Source organism: Gouania willdenowi, unplaced genomic scaffold (genome assembly GCF_900634775.1).
Source record: "Gouania willdenowi unplaced genomic scaffold, fGouWil2.1 scaffold_393_arrow_ctg1, whole genome shotgun sequence".
In the NCBI taxonomy this organism is placed as follows: Eukaryota; Metazoa; Chordata; class Actinopteri; order Blenniiformes; family Gobiesocidae; genus Gouania; species Gouania willdenowi.
Genome location: NW_021145154.1, coordinates 1 through 18,885, shown reverse-complemented (window position 1 = coordinate 18,885; position 18,885 = coordinate 1). Strand labels below are relative to the sequence as shown.

The 18,885-nt window shown below is 43.5% G+C and overlaps 1 protein-coding gene across 1 annotated transcript; it reads left to right on the top strand.

Moving 5' to 3' along the window:
- Nucleotides 1–446: 446 nt before the first annotated feature.
- On the top strand, nt 447–18,378 carry LOC114460077 (FRAS1-related extracellular matrix protein 1-like; the record flags this gene model as incomplete). The annotated part of the gene is made up of 5 exons (XM_028442103.1): nt 447–1,476; nt 14,983–15,476; nt 15,550–15,809; nt 16,490–16,691; nt 18,222–18,378. Coding segments are annotated over exons 2-5 (930 nt in total), but the record flags the coding sequence as incomplete, so codon positions are not given.
- Between the last annotated feature and the right edge of the window lie 507 nt (nt 18,379–18,885).

Genomic DNA, 18,885 nt, shown 5'->3' with positions numbered 1-18,885 from the left:
CACACGCACCCACGCACGCGCACACACACACACACTCATCATTGTCTCATCCACCCAATGGTTTGATAGCTCTGTTGGTTGAACCTCACAGGCCTGTGTGTGTGTGTGTGTGTGTGTGTGTGTATCAGAGTTGACAGATTACCAGTTGTATTTTAATGGGATTAATGTCCTGAGAGCAGATCAGACTTCTTCACTACAGCAGGGACATTTCCTTTTGTAACACACACACACACACACACACACACACACACCTGAGAGGTGAAATAAACCACCAGTTCTCTGAGGGGGAGGAGCCAGGGAGGCCTGACCGTGGGAACCATGGTGTGTGTGTGTGTGTGTGTGTGTGTGTGTATGTGTGTGTGTGTGTGTGTGTGTGTGTGTGGATTGGATCCATTCTAAATTCATGCACCTAAACACCTAAAATATAATGTTTACATGTCACGTAGATGGTGCTACATAGTGAAGGTCACATGATCACTATAGCTTCACTCACACCTGTCACTACACATAACTACTGACATTAGGTAAGTTTAGTGACAGTTAGACACGTACACGTGTGTTAGAGTGGTGTGTGTGAATTTAGAATGGATCCACCCTCCATAGTGTGTGTGTGTGTGTGTGTGTGTGTGTGTGTGTGTGTGTGTTCCAGCTCAAAGTTTGCAGCAAACTAAGTTAACAGAGGGACACTGGCTCTTTCACAGCTGCTCCAGGATTTCATCATGGGTCACTGATGAAGGGAAATTAATTTCAGGCAGTGGAAGAGCAGCGGGCTGACAAGGAGCCTGAGGAGAGCCGGGCATGGGGCCAAACGCCGTGGCCGCCTCTGAAGTCACCGCGTAAAAGACAAGCAGTCACAACAGATCAGAGCAGCAAAAACATGTTGGATTAAAGAAGAGTGACACGCTACTGACATGCTACACAACCTGGGTCAGTGGACCAGCACCAGGACACAGACCAGTACAGACCAGTTGCTCAGTGTCTGTGGTCAGCAGTTGTGTCAGTTGTTGTTGTTTAGGCTAAACTATAGAGCTTATTTGTTAGCTCACCTCATACAGACAGGAACACAACTGTGTGTGTGTGTGTGCATGTGTAGCAGACTTCCTGAGCTGCAGAAACAATCATGTTAACACACACTAAAACCCAGAGAGACATACAAACACACACTGAGCCCTCTGTGGACACACACACTTCACCAACATCAGCTTTAAACATTAATGAGACACACACACACACACACACACACACATACTGATGTGGAAGTGTGAGTGTGTGTGCTCCACTCTGATCCCCAGTTCTTCCCCCATCCTGGACACACACACTTCCTGTCGGGGGTTTGCGGCCCCGCTGCATGCTGGTAGTTGTGTAGTTGTGTAGCTGTGTAGTAGTGGGGAGGTCTCAGTGCAGCTGTGAACAGAGAAACACAAACACAATGAGAGGAGCTGCTCAGATCATGTGACAGAATCTGTTCCAGAACTGGTGAGTTTCACTTTTTCATCCTGAGAACTGAACCTTAGTTCAGTTGGGACCGCTTAAATCAAAAATAAATGATTTATCAATAATCATAATGCATTCGTTTTTATATAGTGCCTCCGAGCACTTTACAATGATGTGCATGTATTCTTGTATTTGGTGGTATGGGTCTGTTCCGGGACCCCCTTGCCCTTTCTGCATGCCTATATGGAAAGACGGAGGTTGGGAGAGCATTCCTCCCTGACCTTCCATGAGCCCTAGCTAAAGGCTAAAGCAAGGAGAGTGGTTAGCAGAAACCCCAAAGACACCATACAATGCCACGCTAGAGCATATGAAATGCTATGGGTCCTCCTAAACTAAGGAGACGGGGTCCTGCTTGCTTTTCCACGTGCCTGTGTGAAAAAGCCCAGGGCGGGGAGAGAACTCCTCCCTTGCCCATTATGAGTCCTCATGGAATGCCTGAAACAAGGAGCGTGGTCAGCCAGACCCCCCTAGACCATATTATGCCGGGTTAGTAGTTAACTCACTCAGTGCCATTGACGAGATAATTCGTCAATTACGTTTTTTCACAGAAGTTGCTAGGACACACTGTGATGGAATTCTACTGGGAATATGAGGCTTCTCTGTTGATGTAGTGACCAACTGTGCCCTGATGGTGGCAGCAGTACACCTTTAGAAGTGAGATTAGCCACTGATGCTACCATTAGCTAAGGAGGAATAAGCAGGATGAGGGAGATTATGGCGCTATGAAGTGATATTGTGAAGTATCCAGCAGCTCACAGCACCACATACTGTACTAACACAGAATATGTGTGGACCTGAGTGGGCCAAACGGGTCATCTCTGCGTGGGAGGAAGAGGAAATTACGCCTGTGTGATTGACAGGGGGTGTGGGGGGGGGGGGGGGGGGGGGGTGAAATAGAGTAAGTTAAACAAAAACATTTAACTGTGAGCCAGATAGCAAAATAATAATAATTTTGCCATCAAAGATCAAAAGCCTTGTCTCAGTCTTGTTATTTTTTTTTAGAAGGAAACCAATGTTCAGATGTTGTAGTTTTCGATAAAGCAAAAAAAAAAAATGCTTCAAAATCACTGAGTTTTTTTTTAGAAAAAGCCTGATTTCTCAGCTTTTTGCTCTGAAACTGTTGATTTTTGTAAAACTTGCTCTATTTAACTGCTGATTATGGAAGAACTAAACAAGCTACAAACAAATTTTTTTTTCTGATGAAAGTAGAGACTGATGACAGATTGTCATAGTACAAAATATTCTGTGGGTCTTTAAAAATCAGTCAAAATGCTCTAAAACGGCTGGCACTGAATGGGGTAAAGCAGCATGGATCATTAAGGATGGATTGAACCTCAGACTGCAGGTACCTTTAGTAGGCAGAAGATGTCCAACGTCCTATAGCCTTTAGCATGGAGACTAGTGCTATGGATGCTGCACTTGTTGCTGTTCCTATGTGGAATGAATGAGTCATGTAGCGTTGAGGAGGGAGTCCGCAGGACTACTAACCCACATGGACTTTCCCTCCTCCGTAGCAAGGACAGGCTGTTGTTTGCTGGCCTGAGATTGGCTCCTCAGGTAACGAATCATGGATGACAGAAGACAGAAAGCAGAATTAGTCTCAGAAATTAGAATTGATGTTCCTCTTTTATTAGTCTTTGAGTGCTTTAGAAATAGGGAAAAAAGGTGACTGTTGATATTGACATCACCTTGAAGGATCTTGTGTGTGGAGTGAATTCGCACCTCTAAGAAAGACATAGAAAGCAGAGAAAAACACACTTCTTAATAGCAGATCTGTATAAAGATTGAAATACTCGCTACTTAAATGAATGATTACTTTTTTAAAGAGCGGAAGAGTGAGAGTGAGACGAGTATCATTAATGTAGATTTAGCTTAGCCAGAGAGCATGAAGTCCTGCCAGGTGTTGCTTAATCTAACACTGTTTGAGCGAATGGAGGGCAAACCAGGCTTGATGGAGCTGCTCCCAGAAGCAGCTGGTGGACTTTCTGAAATTGAAATTGAGACAGAGAATCAGCAAGTTAGTTTTCCAGGCCTTGAATGTGGGCCGCTCAAATAATAAAGTTACCCAGCGCAGAAGACCAGGTTAGCCGCCTCTCAAGTCTATTAATAAATGGGATTGAGGAACGACCTTGTTAATAATACTGACGATTGCCTCATTGTTGCAAAAACACATGATTTGATTCCTGGACCAGTGTTTTTGCCACAAGTGGCAGGCTATCACTATAGGGTACAGTTCCATTAGTGCAGTGGATGAGGCATTGGTCAGCAAACCACTGCTTGTTGAAAACTCTCCTGAAATTAATGAAAGGTGCTGCATCTGTGTATAGTTTTAAGGTTATAGAAGTTTATAAGATATTATTGTAAAAAAAAAAAAGGGATATCGTTCCATTCCTCCATTAGGAGAGACCAGAAGCGGAGCTCGAAACTGTACCCCGAGTCTAAGCTTACCGTATCCTGTAGTTTGGCTACAGATTTGGAAAGGTCGAGAAACCTGGAAATGAAGGAGAGCGTCTTGACAGCTTGGAAGACTGTAAAAATGGCTAAAAAGTGGTTGGATTAAAAGAACTTTAAGCCATTTGTGAAGCTAAGCCTGAGGTAAATCGTTCCAAGGTTGTTTCTGTGGAGATTGCGGAAAAGAGCAGTAGTTAGCATATTAAGTGGCAGCAGTTAGTGTAGCGAGTAGCAGCAGTTAACGTAACAAGTGGCAGCAGTTAGCATTAGGAATGCGCATCGTTAACCGGTTTCGTTTGGGAAAAGGTTCTTAGTAAAATGATTTTTTGGAATCGCAAACAAAAACTTTTTATGATTCTGCTATCGATTGTTCCCAGGCTGTGCCGCCACTGTAAACAAATGCATCCCACTAGCAAACTTGCGATGACATCACACACACACAAGCTGCTGCAGTGCAGAGCTGAGCTGCTTCATGTGATGCCGTAGAAAAGGCCCCAAAGTTAAAGATAAAGTACTGTTGTTTATGGAGGTCTCCTTTATCTATGTCTGATGTGTGAAGAATATGTTATTCACCGCTGTTAACGCCAGAGATGGCGCCAGCATGTACCGGCTGCCGTCTGCCCGCTCTGCTGGAACTTTTGTTTGTAGCCGCACGCATCAGTATTCTGTGCCAAAGTATCACTGCGCTGATAGTGTCCAACCTTCAGGCACGTATTGAGGTTAGTCGAGGTCTCCGGCCTGCGTCACCTGCCGTTCGAAGCGCTGCTCCACAGACGCCGGCACCATGGTGTGGATCACGGATGGCTTTGTCCACTGCGCCGCAGCTCTCCACAGGCCGACAAGGAAGTGACTCTACGCCTCAGCTTGCAGAATGCTAGATCGCTAGCCTACAAATTTCACCTCCTGAAGGACCTTCTCATGTCCCGCAGGTTGTATCTGATGTACATTACGGAGACATGGCAACGGGAGAATGAGCACATTCATCTCAATGAGCTGTGTCCTCCGGACTGCTCCGTGTTTGGAACGCCACAGCTCACGTTACGTGGAGGAGGATTAGTGCCCGTATACCGGGACTCTTTCAGCTGCAGACTGTTGGACATGAACACGTTCAACTCATTCAAGCTCCTTTTTACTGTGTTTTAATTTACCGACCTCCTGGTCCTGCTCGTTTATTCCTAGATGAATTCTCTGAGTTTATGTCATATTGTTAAACTGTGTATTAATCCTTGGTGATTTTAATCTACATGTTGATAATTCCTCCTGTCCTATGGCAGCTGAGCTGATGTCTCTAATGGACTCTTTTCACTTTGTCCAACATCTGTCAGGTCCAACACACACTGAAGGTCACACTTTGATTTGGTCTTTTCTTTTGGTTTAATGATTGACCATCTAGGTATTGAAGACTTACAAATAAGCAACCATTGCTGTATCGTATTTAATCTGTCAATCACACTGGTACAGACTACTTCTAATGTGAAAAAGCAGAGACTCTTTCTTAATGAAGCAGCAATCAGTGGATTTTCTGCCTCTTTTGATCGAACTACATTTGCTAGTGATGATGTTGACACTTTTATGACAAACTTTGATAGCCATTGTTTGTCTGTTTTGGACACAGTAGAACCAGCTAAAAATACTCCAGGCTCTAATAAGAAACCTTGTCCGTGGATGAATGAAGCTATTTTTAGCTTTAGGAGAAGCTGCTGGAAAGTGGAACGGTTGTTGAAAACCACTAAACTAGAGGTGCACAGACTCTATTTAAAAGAAAAGATAATGGAGTTAAATGAATTAATAAAGCATGCCCGCTCTGCTTATTTTACTAATCTTGTTTTGCAAAATAAGAGAAACCCCAAGGTTTTGTTCAATACTATTAAAAATCTTGTTCCACCCTCACCGTCCCATGTGCCTGTACACACACAGGAGGACTGTAACAATCTTTTAAATTTCTTTGTAAATAAAGTACAAGATATCAGGGCTAGCATCACTCCTCCTTTGGTTAGCTTGTGCACTACAGTAGCCCCTGTGAGCTCATGGTCCTCCTTCACTCCTGTCAGCCTACAGGATGTTCAGATTTTAGTAGAAAGATGAAACCCTCATCGAGCTCTGTAGACATTGTTCCTACTTCTCTGCTTTTAAACGTTTTTGATGTTGTTGGTCCTTTGATGGTAAAACTGATAAACCTCTCACTTTTATCTGGCTCTGTCCCCAGCTTTTTTAAACATGTGATAATAAACCTCATTCTTAAAAAACCCAATCTTGATCCGGGGAGCCTATAAACTATCAATCAATCAATCAATCAATCAATCTTTATTTGTATAGCGCCAAATCATAACCAATGGTATCTCAAGACACTTTACAGTAGAGCAGTCTTAAGGACGGACTCTTCATTTTATGGATACACACATATGCATATATACGTATATACACATACATATGTATCCCACACCCAACATGAATTCATCATGGCGGCAAGGAAAACCTTCTGTTAAGCAGCAGGAACCTTGTGTGGATCCCATTCCTATGATGAACAGCCATCCACGTTATGCTGTGTTGGGTGTGTGCAGAGGAAAGGGTGGAGACAGAGTTGTTGAGACTCTGTAACTCCACACTGAGGATCCCACGGACCTGCAAGACAAAAGCCAGAAGGAGTACAGGAGCAAACACACAAGGGAAGAAGCAGACATAGAGGGAGTGTTAGAGAGAGGAATGGGACCCTCTCCGGTCCCTCTCTAACCTAAATGACCTCTCTCTTAACGCCCTCTCCAACCGAGCATGCCAGACCCCCCCCCCCGGCAGTCTATGCCTATTGCATCTTAATTATGAGCTATGAGCTGGTTCCTAACTAAAAGCTTTACCAAAGAGGAATGTTTTGAGCCTAACCTTAAAGGTAGAGAGGGTGTCTGCCCCCCGAACCGTGGTTGGTAGATGGTTCCAGAGAAGTGGGGCCTGATAACTGAAAGCTCTTCCTCCTATACTACTTTTAGAGACGAATGGAACAACGAGTAGTCCAGCATTTTGAGAGCGTAGTGTTCTGGGGGGATTGTATGGCACTACAAGCTCCTTGAGATAGACTGGTGCCTGTCCATTTAGGGCTTTATAAGTGAGAAGAAGAATCTTGAATTCTATTCTATATTTTATGGGAAGCCAATGCAGAGAGGCTAATACAGGAGTAATGTGATCTCTTCTCCTAGTTTTAGTCAGTACACGTGCTGCAGCATTTTGAACCAGCTGAAGTGTCTTAAGCGACTTGCTCGGGCAGCCTGCTAAAAGAGAATTACAATAATCCAGTCTAGAGGTAACAAAAGCATGGACTAGTTTTTTGGCGTCGCCCTGAGACAGGATAGATCTGATTTTAGCAATGTTACGGAGATGAAAGAAGGCAGTTCTTGAAGTTTGTTTTATGTGAGAGTTGAAGGATAAGTCCTGATCAAATAGAACCCCAAGGTTTCTAACAGTTGTGCTTTGTGCCAGAGTAATGCCATCTAGGGCAGTTAGGCTAGCATAGGTTTCTCTAAGGTGTCGTGGGCCCAGTACAATGACCTCAGTCTTGTCTGAGTTGAGAAGAAGAAAATTTTGGTCCATCCAGGCCCTAATGTCCTTTAGACAGGCCTCAAGTTTAGATAGCTGATTTGTCTCACCTGGCTTCATTGATACATACAGTTGGGTATCATCAGCATAGCAGTGAAGTTAACAGAGTATTTTCTCATAACATTACCAAGGGGGATCATATAGATACAGAAGAGGATTGGACCTAGCACAGAGCCCTGAGGAACCCCGTAGCTTACTTTAGTGTACACAGAAGACTTATTATTCACGTGTACAAACTGGTACCTATCAGATAGGTAGGACTTAAACCAGTTTAGGGCAGTCCCTGTGATTCCAAGTAATTTCTCTAATCTCTCTAGTAGAATATAGTGATCTATAGTGTCAAAAGCTGCACTAAGATCTAATAAAACCAGCACTGAGAGTCGTCCTTCATCTGAAGCCCAGAGTAGATCATTAGTTACTTTAACTAAAGCAGTCTCTGTGCTGTGTTGAGCTCTAAAACCTGACTGGAAGTCCTCGAACAGGCTGTTGTTTTGAAGAAATTCACAGAGCTGAGCCGCCACAACTTTCTCAAGAATCTTTGAAATAAAAGGAAGATTAGATATAGGCCTGTAGTTTGCTAAAGTGCTGGAATCAAGAGTAGGTTTTTTGAGAAGGGGTTTGATTACAGCTACTTTAAAGGACTGTGGCACGTAGCCTATTGATAGGGATATATTTATTGTCTCCAACAAAGATGGGCAGACCAGGGGAACAACTTCTTTAAACAGCTTAGTTGGGATCGGATCTGAAAGGCAGGTCGATGGTTTGGAGGATGAAATAATAGAGTTAAGTTCCTGAAGTCCTATATGTGTGAAACAGTTTAGGTTAGGCCTATTTACATTTAATGGTACAGCAGGCCCAGGTGAAGGCAGGGAGTGGCTAATTTATCTCTAATCTTATGAATTTTATGGTTAAAAAATGTCATAAAGTCCTCACAGCTGAGGGCTAGAGGAATCATGGGCTCAATAGAGCTCTGACTTTGTGTTAGCCTGGCTACAGTGCTGAAAAGGTACCTCGGATTATTTTTATTTTCTTCAATTAGTGAGGAATAGTATGTAGATGGACTATGTCGTAAGGCTGTCATGTATTTACTATGACTTTCTTGCCAAAGTATTCGTGACTCCTCTGTTTTATTGGAGCGCCACATTCTCTCTAATTTACGGGTTGTTTGTTTGAGTGTGTGAGTTTCAGAGCTAAACCACGGAGCTTTCCTCTGACGTTTAATAGTTTTTTCCCTCAATGGGGCAATTGAGTCCAAGGTGGATTTTAGTAGACTAGCAGAGCTATCGACAAGCAGATCCAGTTGAGAGGGGTTATAATTAATATCATAGTTATTTATTGGATGGTGCACTGAGTTTAAGGCAGCAGGAATGGCCTCTTTAAATTTAGCCACAGCACTATTGGACAGATTTCTACTTGTAACTATTTTATTGCACAGTGCGAGATCCTCTAGGATAATGTTAAAAGATATTAAAAAGTGATCTGATAGCAGAGGATTTTCAGGGTAGACTTTTAGTTCATTAATATCAAGGCCATATGTTAGAACAAGATCAAGAGTATGATTTAAACGATGAGTAGCTTCATTAATAGTTTGAAAAAAAGCCAACTGAGTCTATTAGGGACATAAAGGCTGAGCTCAGGCTATCACTATCTTTGTCCACATGGATATTAAAATCTCCTACTATCAGTATTTTATCTGAACTGAGGACTAAGTTTGATATAAACTCAGAGAATTCTGATAGAAATTCAGAATTAGGGCCTGGAGGACGGTAAATTATCACAAATAAGACTGGCTGGCAGGTTTTTGATTTGGTATGAGATAAATTTAGAACCAGGCTTTCAAAGGAAGTGTAACTGGCCTTTGGTTTAGGATAGATTAGGAGAGAGGAATGATAAATAGCTGCTACACCACCTCCACGGCCTATGTCTCGTGGCATATGAGTATTTAAATGACTGGGAGGAGTGGCTTCATTTAAACTAACATATTCATCTTGATACAGCCATGTTTCAGTTAAACAGAATAAATCAAAGTTATTTTCTGAGATAAGGTCATTTACTAGTAGAGATTTGGATCTCAGTGATCTAATATTTAATAGAGCACATCTAATGCTTTTATGTTTTGGTGTTTCTAGATTTGAGATTTTAATTTTTTTCAGATTTTTATAATTGATAGCTCTTTTATTTGATTTTATGTTAAAATTATTGTGAAATATGGGTCGGGGGACAGACACCGTCTCCATAAAATAATATTCATCACCATCACAACAGTTGCCATGGCGATGAACACAGCTATCATAATAGCAATGGGAGGGAAACTGTCCTAAGGCAAGCGCAGAGGGGCGTGGAGGACTCCCCCTCTGTAACATGGTCTCATTCATGAGATGTCATAAATGTGCCATGTTTTCTGATAGTAGAGATGCTCCCTCCAAAGTAGGATGGATTCCATCTCTTCCTATCAGGTTCGGTTTTCCCCAGAAGGATCTCCAATTATCAATGAAGCCCACCTCGTTTTCTGGACACCACCTCGATAGCCAGCGGTTAAATGATGACATGCTATAGGCTATACATGTCATCACTGGTCAGATTTGGTAAGGGTCCGACATTGTTTTAGCATAAGCACAAACTGATTCAATGTTCACTTTGGTTGCTTCCGACTGACGACGTCGGGAGTCATTAGTGCCGACATGGAGGACTATCCTATCAAACTTACGATTACTCTTTGCCAGCAACTTTAGATTTGATTCTATGTCGCCCGCTCTGGCCCCTGGGATGCACCTCACGATGCCCGCTGACTTCGCTAGCTTCACGTTTCTCACTATGGAGTCGCCAATTATCAGAGTTTGTTCCCCGGTGAGTGTGTTGTCCTCACGGAGGGGGGAGAACCTGTTTGAGACGTGAACATGGTGGTGTCCCGAGCGGCTTTTTGACCTTCGACTATGCTTACCACGGACAGTAACCCACTCATTGCTGGCCGGGGGGAGGCTAAGCTAGAGCTAGCACGGTCCGCACCGGCTAGGTCCTGCTTGCTAGCTTCGGTTTTGGTATCAGGGGTGCGGAACCGCTTCTCCAGATTGTTGATCCTCGCCTCCATATCTAACAGTACGCTACACTTTATGCAACTACCATTGTCCCTAAAGGAGGACGAGGAGTAACTAAACATCTGACACACCGGGCAGGAGAGCGGAGGGGAGGAGAGAGAAGCCATAGGTGCTAAATTTAAGCTAAGCTAAGCTAAGGACAAAAGGAAGTTTAAAGGAGATTACACTGCCTATAAGAGGCGGGATTGCTTTTTACTTAACCTTCGTACGTTTAACTCTACGGTAAAAAATTAAAACAAGTGTTTTCAAGGCTAAAATATCAATGACAACAAGTTTGATTAGAGTTAGCAGAACACAGTAGTAGAGCGCTGCAAGCAGCGGTAGAGCGTAAACAGGAAATGATCGATACGTCACCACGACAGCAGCACGTCCCAAACTACTGACCCATATCTAAGCTTCTCTTCATGTCTAAAATCATAGAGAAAATGCAGCTAACCTCATACATGGAACAGCATGATATTTATGATAAATATTAATCTTGTTTTAGATCAATCCACTGAAACTGATCTTCTGAAAGTTTCTAGTGACGTGATGATGTCACTGACTCTGGTCGTTACACAGTTTTAGTTTGACTTGATCTGATGCTGCCTTTGATACAGTAGATCATAGTATACTGGTTGATCCACTTACATCTGAGATGGTTTTCTGGTGCTGTTCTCCAATGGTTTACCTCTTATATTAATAGAAGAACCTTTAATGTTACTATTAATGATGTAATGTCTAATATGTCCAACCTGTCATGTGGAGTAGCCCAGGGCTCTGTTCTGGTTCCTGTTTAGTTTTTATTGTATCTGATGCCTCTTGGTCGGTTGATCCATGGTTTTAAAAATATGTCTTATCATTTTTATGCTGATGATATCCAGTTGTTCTGCTCCTTTAATGACTCAGCGTTTCACTTTTTATCAGAGTTCTTAGATTGTATATCCTGTATCAAAAACTGTCTGTCATCAAATGATCTCCAGATAAATTCTAATAAAACATAAACTCTGATCATGTGATTAAAAGTCTCTTGGTGATCTGGGCTCATCTGTTAAAACCTTGTGTTTGATCAGTTCATGTCTTTGGAGGGTCACTGTCATCTACTGACTAAAAACTGTTGAAGACTTTACTTTACAGAAAGGCTTTTAGTTACTGGATTTTAAATGTTTTTATCCTTTTATAATGCTTATGTACATGGTTTATTATTCTATTATGATGTTACACTTGTTGTAATATTAATATTTTCACCACTGCTCTGTTCAGCACTTTGTGATTTTATCTGTAAAAAGCACTTTATAAATAAATGACTTACTTAATTACTGACAGTCTATTTATACATTTCCTTTGACCTTTAATAAACCAGGCTGGTATCTTTTCTGTACTCATGCGCTACTGGTTTTTGAGCCTATTTGGTAATTAATAAGAGAATCGATATAAAAAAATGGGTCGATAAGCAGGAATCAATAAAGCATCAGAATTGATAAATCCTTATCAATATACATCCATAGTTAGCATGGCGAGTAGCAGCAGTTAGCATAACGATTAGCACCAGTTAGTGTAACAAGTAGCAGTAATTAGCATAGTGATGATGCAGTAGCACTGGCCTCCCACAGACGGGACATAGGAGGAGTTTTTTAGTTCTATCTTAGCGGTGATTTGAGTTGCCCTTTGTGCTAAAACAAGTTATTTTGACAGCTGTCACTCACAGTGAGAGACAGATGTGCTGTGTAATGGGTGAATTTCTGTGCCTCTCTAACGCTGATTCATCGTTCTTCCATTAAACATGTTAACTGGCCGTTCGTGTGCAGTAATAAGTGAACAATCTCCAGCCGTAGAACACATTGGTCAGTGTTTTTTCCATCAAACAGACCAAACTGTAGAACTCACTGTATACCATCTCACATGTATAACAGTTTAAATTGTTCACGTCCAGGCTCAAGTTGTGGCTTAAAACAAATCAAAGTTGTACAGATTTGTAAATAATGTTTTTAATAGTGTGATGAGTTAGTGTGTGTATCTGTGTGAGCTGAATGTGGGAATGTATAAATGCTGAATCACTGCTGTAATCAACAAAATATGTGTTTAAGATTGTGCTTTTATACATTTTGTATAATTTGTATCGAGCTCAACCAGGAACAGGAGTAGAGAATTAGCATTAGCATTAGCTATACACTGTATGCATCTTTTGCATCTTTTGCTGTAACTATGTCTGACTCTAACCTTGCCTGCTAGATGGATTCTCCTGGTGTTCACAAACACCAGAATCCATCTTGTGCTGTTCCCGCTTTTGCCTTTTGAATCTGAACTGAAACGGTTTGAACCAATCATGAGGCAGTGTTGTGGTTTAGGGCGGGATATCTGGGTGTGACAAAGGCAGAAGCGCCAACGCAAAACTGGCACATGCACAGTTGCGGGGAGAGGAACTAGTTGTGCTACCACTATTAGCATAGCTCTGAATCAAAATAGAAAGATGTTGAAGCAGGAGGATGGTTAACGTGACCTTAACTCACAAAGTCACTCAATGACAAAATGACCACAGCATTACTATCCCAAAAGAAAGCTTTCACCAGCGGAGCCTTGTTGTTGTTGTAGCAGCATCTCTGCAGAACATGTCCATGACAGCGTCACGATTTGGGGAGTGGTGTCCTAGTGGTTAATGACGCTGGGCTTGTAATCAGAGGGTTAGCGGTTTAAATCTCACCACTGGCCCATTCAGTTTGCAGAGTTTCATTATTAGAATTTTTCAATTTATTTATTTATTCATTATTAATTCCGTGACATTTGTCTTTCTTACTGCCGGACAACACACGGACGGTGTTCCGGGACCTGGTGATTTACAAATGAAGCACCAACCATTACTGAATGTGTCCACAGTCCCAACACGTCTGAAGCAGAATTTTTTTTTAACTAAATAAATGTCATAACCTGCAAGATACTGATATCTCAGATTCTGAGGGATGGCAGCAGCTGCAGGGAAGGACGGACCCAGTGAGATTAGAATTACGCTTCCCATGGAACTTTGCGGGATAGTGACATCATCAAGGAATGCCGGATTGACGACATAATTTGCGGCGTAGAGGCTGGCGGCATTTAGACATGTAAACTGGGCCAGAGGGGGCTGAAGCAGTTCCAAGGCTTGGATGCTGGACGTAGCCGACTGAATGTTGCCCAGGGTCCAGAGGACGGGCATCAGCTGGAACCCGATTTGTCGGCCAGCTGCGACCCGAGCACCGTGCACGTTTGGCCGGAGCACCTGGAGTTGGGGCTTGTACTGCAGCGAGGATGCTGGAAAGATGCTTCCTTTTCTCCACGGCTTTCCTTTGGAGATTTGTTGTGTTAGTTTGGGCGATGATTGAGCGAATACTGGCCTGCCGCGCACCTCCTTTTTTTGTGAAACACCTAGTATGCTTGCGGAGCATCCTCTATGCATTGGCCTATAGGGAACCAATCTGGGCTGTTGGTTGATTGAAGGGTGTGGCTGGCTTGAAGTATGCGGCCTGTCTGAACTAACACTATGCTCAATTTTTAGAACGCAGACATTAACACTGAACAGAGAGCGAGGAACCTTCAAATTAAAGGTACCAGAGAGCGGGGACCCTCCAAAATAAAGGTCCCAGAGAGCGGGGACCCTCCAAAATAAAGGTCCAGAGAGCAGGGACCCTCCAAAATAAAGGTCCAGAGAGCAGGGACCCTCCAAAATAAAGGTCCAGAGAGCAGGGACCTCCACTGTAGCTGAAGGTGGTTGAACACAGACATGAACATTGAAGAACAGTCATGTGGAGACAGGACCATCTATAAGGGGGAATAAAGGAGAGATTTTTGGGGTCCATCCATAAAGTCAGTAAATGATGGTTTATTGTTCTATGAATCTGTGATAACCACATTATTATTCATCTGAATAATATCCACTGTTATCCAGGAACGTTTATTATTATTATTATAATCATCTTAAAGATGGAAATCATGGTTTTAATCACTAATAAAATGGTTCAAAGTGACCAAAAATGGTGGAAAATGTGGTGAAATGTGATTTTAAAAACCACAGAAATTGGTTAAAAGTTGTAAATTAAAGTGAATAAAAACAGACAGAAAAAGGGTTTAAAGTGAAAATATTAGAACAATTAGTTTAAATTGACAAATAATGGACATGACAAACGGTGAATGTGTTCAATAATCGTATTGATCAGCAAAGTGTTCTTAATGTTTATGATGTGCTAACTTACAGCTACATTTGGACTTGATGTTTTATTTGTAGATTGACTAAAGTCCATCATTTGATCTGCCGCAAAAATGTCATTAATTTGATTTAAATAAAAAGAGATTAAATAATTACAGAGTATAATTCATTAATCACTCATTTTTTTTAATCTCTTCACAGCACAATCTTTAATTTATTTATTTTTTCTGGCCTGCCCACTTTTTTGGAGCCCCTCCCCCTGGCATCAATGCTTTCGTGGAGAAGGAGGAGTTTGTGCTTTGACCAATAGCTGAGAGGCTCTTCATCTACTTCCTGTTTGTGTGTGAGCCAATAAGCAGCTCTGCTCTGATTGGATGATCCATCATGTCTCTGTTGCCCCTCCTCCTGCTGATGGAGGTGATGGAGGTGTGCTGTGGAGCGCTAATCGTGCTAACCTCAGACGTTAGAGTCCCCAGAGGAGGCTCCGCCCCCATCACCCAGCAGCATCTGAACATCAGCGTGGATCAGGGCCATGACTGTGTGGTGGAAGTAATATACAACGAGCCCCTGAGCCAGAAGGTGGGTCAGCTGACCCCACAGATGTTCCCCTGCAGCTTCCTCCAGGACCAGGTGAGCTACCAGCACCATGGGAGTCCTCTGTTGGAGACGGACCGAGTCCTGCTCAGGGTGTACAGGTGGGAGGAGCTAACTATCTCTACATGTTTCTAATTGAAGTGGGAGGAGCTTAATGCTGCTGTGGGTGTGAAGCTTCTCTTGGTCACAGACTCAGATGGAGACAGTGACGCTGAGCGTGGGGGTGTCCCACCCTGACCCTGGGGAGGGACTCGCTGAGCTGGGCCCCACACCGCTGGAGGTTCCTGGTTTCTACGCTCGCTCCAATACCATCAACAGCTCAGTGCTAACCATCAGAGCTCCACAGGGGGCACTGTGCACCGTACGCCTCATTAGCCCCGCCCCTGTACCTGCCATGGGTCGACTAGTCAGGGAGGAGGCTACCATAAGGACTAGTATGACACGCTAACACACACACACTAACACGTGAACATACACACGCTGACACACACACGCTAACACACACATGCTAACATGCTGCTAACACACACACGCTAACACCTCCCACTTCACGGGCGACCGTGGCTCAGATGGTAGAGGGTCGTCTTCTGATCGAGAGGTTGGGGGTTCGATCCCAGTACCTGACTATGTGTCGAAGTGTCCTTGGGCAAGACACTGAACCCTAAGTTGCTCCCAGTGGTCGACTAGTGCCTTGCATGTCAGTCCTGTCCCACTGGTGTGTGAATGTGAGAGTGATTGGGTGAATGAGCTGATATGTAAAGAGCTTTGAGACTGTTTCAGTGGTGATAAAGATCTATATAAATCATGTCTATTTACCATTTACATGCTAACACAAACATGCTCACACACACGCCAACACTCACGTTAACCCACACATGCTAACACACACATGCTAACACTGACATGCTAACACACACACTACCACACACATGCTAACAGACACATACGCACACACACACACACACACACACACAGTAGCACACACGTTAACCCACATGCTAGCACACAAATACACACAGACACTAACACACACACAGTGAGGTCATTGCTGCTGTGACTTTGACCACATGACGTTGATGCATGTGTCATGTGACTCTGCTGTGGTTTGTGATAGGCCGACAGGCGGCGCTCTGTCCAGGAAACCAAGCGTGTGGGAAGGAGGCAACAGAGGTGAACTTCCTGAAAACTAGCTGTGACGACTTCCTGAACTTTGGGCTGAAGTACGAGCACCTGCAACCGCCATCGCCACAGATGGACTACATCCCTATCAAAGTGGAGCTGAGAGAGGAAGGACGCATGCTACTGCAGGTACACACGCTAACACACACACACACATACATGCTAACAAATACACACATGGTAACAAACACACACGCTAACACACACACACACATACATGCTAACAAATACACACATGGTAACAAACACACACGCTAACACACACACAAACACACACACACGCTAATACAAATATTGCTAACACACATGCTAACAGATGCTACAACATGTTGACATTCTCATGAACCCTACACGTTTATTGAACAGAAGTGAAATGATAGCTAACACTGATGGAACAGTTACACACAGTGAGGTCAATGCTCATCGTTCAGTGTGTGTCTAACAACTAATCAACCAACACTTTCACTCCTCCTTAGCAGTAGGAGGTATGCCGTAAGGGCAGCGCCACCCTGTGGCTGACCTGCGAACTACCATCTAAAATAATAATAATATTAATAGTAATAATACATTTTATTTGTAATGCACTTTATATTTGATTCCAAATCTCAAAGTGCTACAGGATTAAAAAAAAGATAAAATAATAATAAATAAACAAAACACAACATATATTAAAAGTGGCATTAACTGTTAAAATAAGTTTCTGTAAAAAGGTGATATTTAGGTTTTTTCTTAAAAATGTTCATTTGTGGGGCCCTGAGGTGGTCTGGGAGGGCGTTCCACAGGCGGGGGGCCCATTGTTTTGAGCCGTGTCCTGGGCGTGACCAGACGGTGCTGTTGGCCTGACCAGGTCCTGGTTGAGGTGTGTGGTGTGAGCAGTTCTGTGAGGTCAGTGGGGGCCACACCGTGCAGACAGTGATGGGTGTGCAGGAGGGTCTTATATTCTATGTGTGACTGAATGGGAGCCAGTGCAGTGTACGGAGGATGGGGGTGATGTGCTCGTGTTTCCACACCCTCACCAGGACCCTGGCAGCACTGTTCTGAACATACTGGAGCTTTTGGAGGCTCCTGCCAGGGATCCTGATGAGGAGTGTGTTACAGTAGTCCAGCCTGGAGGAGACAAAGGCGTGGATGAGCTTCTCTGCAGCAGGAAGGGAGAGGGAGGGGCACAGTTTGGAAATATTACGGAGGTGAAAAAATGAAGTGTTGCAAATAGAGGTGACATGATTGTCAAAGGAAAAGTGGGGGTCAAATGTAACCCCCAGGTTTGTGACAGAGGGAGAGAGAGGAATGATGTGTCCATAAAATAAAACAGAGGTGATTAGGGAGAAGCAGAGTTGATGAGGGGTTCCAGTTTGAATGGCTTCTGTTTTTGAGCCATTGAGCTGCAGGAAGTTTTGACTCATCCACGCCCCCTATCTCCTCCAGGCAGGAGCTGAGGCGGGCAGCCATGGCAGAGGGGGAGCAGGGGGGGGTGACTTTAAAATATAGTTGTGTGTCGTCAGCATAGCAATGAAAATTAATTCCATGCCTGCTGACGACACGACCCAGGGGGAGCATGTAGATGGTGAAAAGGGTTGGACCGAGTACGGAGCAATGGGGGACCCCACAGGTGACAGTGTGGTGTCTACATTTTGTATTACCCATTGCTACGCACTCGGCTCTGTCAGTGAGATAGGAGTGAAACCATTGAAGGGCGGAGCCAGAGAGACCTGTGTAGTGCTGGAGTCGATGCAGGAGGATATGGTGGTCTACAGTGTCAAATGCAGCAGAGAGGTCGAGAAGAATGAGGAGGGATGTGGAACCGGAATCAGAAGCCATCAGCAGGTACTGGTGACTTTGAGCTGTTTCTGTGCAGTGGGAGGGGCCAAATCCAGATTTGAATTTTTCATAGAGTCTGTTAGATTCTAGATGATTATGGAGCTGGGTGGAAACAACTTTTTCGAGAACTTTGGAAATGAATGGGAGATTTGAGATTGGTCTGTAATTTGACAGTGGTTTAGGGTCCAAGGTGGGTTTTTTGAGGAGGGGTTTAATGAGAGCGCTTTTGAGGGAGGTTGGAACATGGCCAGCTTCTAAGGACAAGTTTATTATTTTGGTTATGAGGGGACTGATGGATTAGTTTTAAGTTTTAAGCAGAGGAGATGGGAGGGGATCGAGGCGGCAAGTGGATGGGTTAGATTTATGGATGATGTTCTCGACCTCCTGCTGTGTTGTGATGGAGAATTGTGGTAGGTGTTGTGTGATGGGTGTTGTGGGCAGGTCAAGTAATGAGCTATTGAGACATGGGAATGAGGAACAGATATTATCAATTTTTGATGTGAAGTAATCAAG